General features: G+C 38.4%; 1 protein-coding gene across 1 annotated transcript; it reads left to right on the forward strand.

Annotated features, from left to right (window-relative positions):
- The first annotated feature begins 699 nt into the window (after positions 1-699).
- On the forward strand, positions 700-4,491 carry LOC121777733 (uridylate kinase). The gene is made up of 7 exons (XM_042175078.1): positions 700-1,037; positions 1,952-2,105; positions 2,180-2,233; positions 2,589-2,680; positions 3,093-3,319; positions 3,860-4,036; positions 4,162-4,491. The coding sequence occupies exons 1-7, from the start codon at positions 874-876 to the stop codon at positions 4,251-4,253; spliced, it is 960 nt and encodes a 319-aa protein (XP_042031012.1). The 5' UTR covers positions 700-873; the 3' UTR covers positions 4,254-4,491.
- The last annotated feature ends 2,113 nt before the right edge of the window (positions 4,492-6,604 follow it).

The raw sequence follows: 6,604 nt of genomic DNA on the forward strand, positions 1-6,604 counted from the left end.
TAAAAAATGCATGCCAATTAACAAACCAAAACCAGAAAGAAGAAGAAAATCTAAACTTGAATAATTTTTCGTTTGACCAAAACCAAATCAAAACACAATAGTTTGACCCTTATATTATAAATGTCTGTCAATTCATGCTAAAAACCTAAAATTGAATCATTTTGCATAGACATAAAACAGGTTCAACTCGGAGTGTAGACTACAAACACCATTTGAATACCCAACCTCATTCAATCTATCTCTCCATGAAATTGAAGCATACCTAAATATGGACTGACTGTATTTTGATATATCACAAACTGGAGCCATGAAATTAGGGTTTACCAACAGTGTCTATAATTCCATCAATGGACAGAAATAAAGTTCTTCAACAATGTAAAAGAAAAAGAGAAGAGAAGATGAAAGAAGAGAGGATTGAGCGTGAAATTAGGACAAGGAGGGCTAATTTTGGAAGGCAATTTTATTTCTTGATGCATTGGAAAACCCACCTCTGCTGAAGCAACGATAAGTTTCCACCAATAAGCTGGTATACACTCTTGGGCCTTTGCGGGCATCTTCAAAAAAATTGGAAGTGTATCAAACAATGGAAAAGATAAGGAAATGAGCCATTTTCTTGGATTTTGTGGGCTATCAAACATACCCTTTATAATTTGGAATGGGCTTCTTATTTTTTCCTGTTTCTTATAGTGTAGATATTTTTGGGAAGCATTTCCATAAACAACATTATCCAACACAAAATCTCACCATAAGCCTCGAGTCGAGTACAACAGCACAAACTGTAATTCAACAAAAAAAATTCATGGAATCGTAGTTCAGTTCAACCATTAACATATTGCGCTTATATACTCTGTTTTTTTTTTTTTGCGGTAGAGAATGACGATTCCGACCACTTTCATTAGCTTTTTTAATGCCATCACTTCGCCCTCTTTCTGTTTCTTAAAACCTAATTTTATTTCTCAAAACCATGCGGCTACCTCCTCCAATTATCAGCGTTTGGTTGTTAGTTGCTGTGCTGCTGAAGAGGGTCTCTCCTCGAGGTCTCATATCCCCTGCTATCTTATCTGTTTACTGCTTGTTTTGTATGATTAATGTGTGTTTTTGGTGTTTCTTGAAATTGTGCATTTGGTGACGGAACACAATTTACTGCTTAATCTTGATATCGCGGCACAATTGTCTATAATTTTGCATGAAGACATGTTTGTTGCTTTGTGGTTTTGGATAAAATGGAATCTTACATGTACTAACCTATGGTAGTTCAGTTAATAATGCTTTTGGGATAAGGGTAGGGTATCACATTTCTCTTTCAGCGTTTTCCAAAAACTTCACCAATTTGTTGATCAAAATTTCATAATTTCTTGATACTTACAGCTATTGTCTCAGTTGTGCATATATTACTTGTTACCTATACAAAGCTAGCTAAGTGCCCCACATAAAGGAAAAAATGGATTAACAAAATCTAGTTTTGATGAAGGCTTGTTTCAAAAGTACCGTCTGTTGCTAACTTGACATGCTAAGCACCTAACATGACTATTGACATTGTCTTGAGCCCATCTGAAGTGGTTCTTAGCCTTGTAGTGTTTTTTATCATACCTTTGGAGTTGTAAACTAAACATAGTCATTAAACCTCCAATATTTGTCATGTTCCAAACCAATGCTCTAACAACATTACCCATTTTTGTTTGGTGGAGAGAGAGAGACTTACAGTTTGCTTTATTTTCCAACTGCCTAATTAGTGTGCAGTTCTCTTGAATGCTTTGCTTCTTGTAGATAATTGATCAATCATTCAGATTTGGCATGTTGAATAAGCATATGATGTCACAATGTGTCTTGTATTTTGTTGTAATAAGATTCTAAGTCCTGGATTCCATTTTTCGAGTTGCCTTTAGGGAGATAGAAATATCTGTTAACATTCTTGTAATAGTGTTCTTCTTGTGTCCTTTTCTTGCTGTAGGCAACCACAGATTTCATCCATACCTATGCCTCCTTATAGTGTAGCGTTGAATGGTAATAGCACACAGAAATCCACATATAGATGGCGTCGGGTGTTGCTGAAAGTAAGCGGGGAGGCACTTGCTGGTGACCGAACTCAAAATATCGACCCAAAGGTTGGATTATTTCGCCTAACATGTTTCAGAATTCTTGCTACTCCTTGATGCTTATAAAACCTGTGCCTTTTCAGATAACAATGTCGATTGCAAGGGAGGTTGCATCTGTTACTCGGCTTGGTATTGAGGTAGGTCCAAAACAACCTTTTATAGGAAATTATTTGTGTTTATTTAAAATATAATTTTGTTTTATTTAACCTAGCAGTGGGCATTAATTTTCTATGTTGTCTTTCATTATCAACAATTGACATTTCCTTTCTTCACTCAAGACAGAGAATCTTAAACCTTGTTTTATATGTAGATTGTGCGTATCATAGTTATGATTGTGGGTAGTTTACCCTTACTATGGAGAATCATTTGGTAGTTATATATTATTTCAACCAAATCCCCATTTTGCTTAGTTTTAAAAAATGCTTGGTTGTATATCTGTAGATCAAAAACAGGTTTGTGAAGATACTTGATCAATATTCATATAACTTTCAGGTTGCAATTGTTGTTGGTGGTGGGAATATCTTTCGTGGGGCGTCTTGGACAGGGAGCAGTGGCCTTGATCGCTCTTCTGCCGATTACATCGGGTAACTTTTATTTCTTGCATTGGTATATCCTTTATGCCTGTTTTTTTATGCTTCACAAAATTTGAGGTTGCTTAACCTCATCCTCTTTTAATGCCAAAATGTTTAAAAGTAAATCGTAACCATACCAAGAAAACATGGTCAAAACATACTGATCCAATTCCAGAGGACCTTTTCACCATAACCTCACAACTAAATTCCAAGTGTTACATACCTGTTTATCGTAGCTAATTATGTACAGCCTTCTAATTTTATCAATGGAGGTCTGGCATAGTCATGTTTTTTATTTAACTTTTTAAATTTTTTTTTTACTAAAAACTTGTGCCAAAATCTTAATTAAAAGTCTCATTTTGTGACCTGAAATGATCTTCTAAATTGTTCTGGAGACTCAAGGTATTTATGTTTACCTGTTAAGGATGTTAGCAACGGTCATGAATGCAATATTCTTGCAAGCTACAATGGAGAGCATTGGCATTCCAACAAGAGTCCAGACAGCTTTTCGCATGTCAGAAGTTGCTGAGCCCTATATACGAAGGCGAGCTGTCAGGCATTTAGAGAAAGGAAGAGTTGTAATTTTTGCAGCTGGAACTGGGAATCCCTTCTTCACAACAGATACTGCTGCAGCCCTTCGCAGTGCAGAGAGTGAGTCTTGTTCTTGGACCTTGATGCTTAAAACATGCACATGATGAGATTATTATTTCTTTATGAAATCCTTGGCGTGCTTGTCATTATAATAAGGAATACAATCAAAAGTAGCAGAAAGAATCAAATATTTAGCAGTAAACTTTGTAGGAAGGAGTTGATATACAGCTTTAGAAGAATAAATATTATGCTAATAATCTGGTGCATTTCTTGTTTTCAGAATTGTATCAGAGATATCGGGAGTCTTATTTATCTCTGCAACCCCATAATAAGAGGAAGGAAACTAAGGGGGGCGTTTAGTTGATAAATTTGGAGGATTGGGAGATATTTTAAATTTGAAGAGTTGTGTAATAGTTAATATTCGTTAATCAGCTTGTGCATTAACTGAATGAGGAACTCCTAGCTTTTAATATTCAGAATTTGTTGTCAGTGTTTCATTAGTGCACTGATCTTAATCTTGATAATTTTGGCATTGTTAAGAGACAATTTTATGCTTTAGGAAGGGCAAAAAACTAATGGTTGAGTTCTCTCTGTATTTAGTTAATGCTGAGGTGGTGCTTAAAGCTACAAACGTTGATGGAGTATACGACGATGATCCTAGGTTCAATCCTAACGCGCGTCTGCTTGAAACTCTAACTTACCAGGACGTAACTTCAAAGGAACTGTCTGTAATGGATATGACTGCGATCACTTTATGTCAAGAGAACAACATTCCAGGTAATTCTCCATTCCATAGACACGGATATAGTAGTAGAAAAGATATTTCCATGACTACATCAGCTTGTGTGCTTGAGTTAAATCCATTTGAGTCGGTGACAAGCATGCTATTTCGTGTGATGCAGTTGTTGTGTTTAATCTGAATACACCGGGTAACATATCAAAGGCCATCAGAGGTGAGAGTGTGGGCACACTGATTGGAGGGACTCAGAGATGATCAGTGACAACCAATGACTTGAAGAGGACACTTTGTCTCTGTGATTTTTGATCTTTGGCTTTGGCTTTGGCTTTGGCTTTAGCTTAAGCTTAAACAACCTTTAGAACTCAATATACGTAATTCTTGTAGTGGTCTTTCTGCAGTTGAATTGAACTTTGAGGGTGCTTATCATTTTCATGGATTGCTGTCAATTTAATTTTACCACTGTAAATAATATGACATTTAAGATTTTGGTCTAGATCATTTTAGTCACTGTGATCTCTCTCTAAGCATAATTACAGTTAATTAAATAATAATTAATGAAGTTGGAGTGGTTTACGTCCTTCTGTTTTAACGCCCAATTAGGTTTAATTAAAAAAGCGATTTTTCTTTAACACCTAACCAAGATAAATTCACCAAATGTCCAAATTGACTTCTATTGCCTCTAGGTGTAACCTTATTAACATTTTCATCTATGAACCATGACATAAGTTCAAAGTTCCATTGGGCATGGATAACACTCCGATAGAAAGAATGAGAGTTCAGATCCACTTTTATTCATTTTTTACTCCTTGGTCTTTCGTAAGAGCTTAACACTCACATTCATGCTCTTCCGCAAGAGCATGCTCAAGGGTCTCACCATTCTATTATTCAAATTTAAATAAAAACATTTTCACAATATTAAAATGCATTAAAAATACCTGAAATACTATTACAAATTACAACAAAAAAATAAAAATTACATAATTAAAATCCTAAAAATTAAAAATTACATAATTAAAATCCTACAAATTCTAAATTACATAATTAAATCCTAAAAAATACATCCGTGGAAATTTAAAGAAGACTAGTCCGATGGCAGTATCCCCAGTATTTGTCGGAGAGTTCGTATCATTGCAAAATATGAATCAAGTTACTTGGGAGTCATTCGAGTTGTATCGGCCATATTGGCTTGAGCCGAAATGGCCCACAACGAGTTGGTGGCGGTGGAGGCAGCACAAAGGGAGCCGGAGCCGGTGGTGCGGCTGGGGTCGCGGCGCGACGGCGGCTGGCCGTCGCCTGTTTCCTTTCTTACGGCCGGCGTTGGGAACTGCTCGGGCCGGCGTCGGGGCTATCCAAGTGAGCTCTGGCTACCCACCTCTTCCTCGCCGGCATCGAATAGGGATATCGACCTCGACCGTTTGCTGGAGGAGCTGTAGAAGGATCGGGTGCCTCCCTTATACTTCGAATGATGACGCACCTGCTGCCAAGTGTTGAGATGCTTGAATGCTTTGTAATGCAATGCTTGGTAGGTCGACATGGCGGCCATGATGATGTCGGCCTCGCTCGTGCCGCCCCTTGCCGTCTGCTGTTCCTGGAGGTAATACCCTTGGTACTTTAGGATTTCTTTGTTGGCTCTTCCGATGACATTGCACAACAAGCTCTCATTGCGCTCTATGGTTCCAGCCGGTCGTGTGGCGTTGTACCGGTGAGCGACGCAGAAATATAATATGTCCCCGGTTTGGTTCGTGTCTACCTCCGCATCTTCGGAGATTTTCAAATATGCCTCGAACACCTTCTTCATCTCGGCCGGAGTGTACGGGGTGCGGACGTTGGGGTCACCAGTACTGCCAAGAGTCCGGACACGGACACCACTAGGTTTGCCACTGCCGGGATCGCCACCCAGAATTTGGGACAACGGTGGCGTCGAGGCGCTCCCTCTCGAGCCTTGTTCGGGTGCCCACCCGGAATTTGCCAACCTTGGGTATGAGGAGGGGTGAGAAATTCGTATCCGACGAAGGGAATGGCGACGCGCCGAACCATTAGTGGTTCCATCCATGGGAGTCGGAGGGGTGATTGCCAGAGCCGGATATTTTTGCAAGAGAGAAAGAGTGAGAATTTAGAGAGAATAATATTGATGAGAGAATTGTTTGGTGTAAATTTTTGTGTTGAAATGGGGTATTTATAGATGAAAATGTGAATTTTGGGGTAAAAATAATGAAAAATAAATTAAAAGTGGAGAAAAAATAGATATAATTTAATTGGAAAATGGGAAAATAATTTTTTTATTTAAATATGATTTTTAATGTTTTTTGATTTTTTTAGAAAAAATTTAAATAACCAACGGCATTGCCGTTGGCGAATCACAGCGCGACACGTAAGCGTGTTCTTTGGCACTGCAGAGCTTGATGCTAAGAGCATGACCATGCCGTCAGCAAGGTACAACGGTGAGCATGGCTACGCGCCGTGCCGACGGCACGACGCCTACTCATGCAACGAGCATAAATTTGGATGCTCTAAAAGATAAATTAGAGATTTAACTACTATCAAGTTCGAAAGGATTGTTGCCTCTCATTCAGGTTCCTTACCAATGGCTAACTGCACCAAAATCA

Source organism: Salvia splendens, chromosome 18 (genome assembly GCF_004379255.2).
Source record: "Salvia splendens isolate huo1 chromosome 18, SspV2, whole genome shotgun sequence".
Classification (NCBI taxonomy): domain Eukaryota; kingdom Viridiplantae; phylum Streptophyta; class Magnoliopsida; order Lamiales; family Lamiaceae; genus Salvia; species Salvia splendens.

Coding starts and splice junctions, on each gene's coding strand:
- LOC121777733 (XM_042175078.1), top strand. CDS start 874: ATGACGATTCCGACCACTTTCATTAGCTTTTTTAATGCCATCACTTCG. Junction 2,106..2,179: donor CTCAAAATATCGACCCAAAG/GTTGGATTATTT, acceptor GTGCCTTTTCAG/ATAACAATGTCGATTGCAAG. Junction 2,681..3,092: donor TCTTCTGCCGATTACATCGG/GTAACTTTTATT, acceptor TTACCTGTTAAG/GATGTTAGCAACGGTCATGA.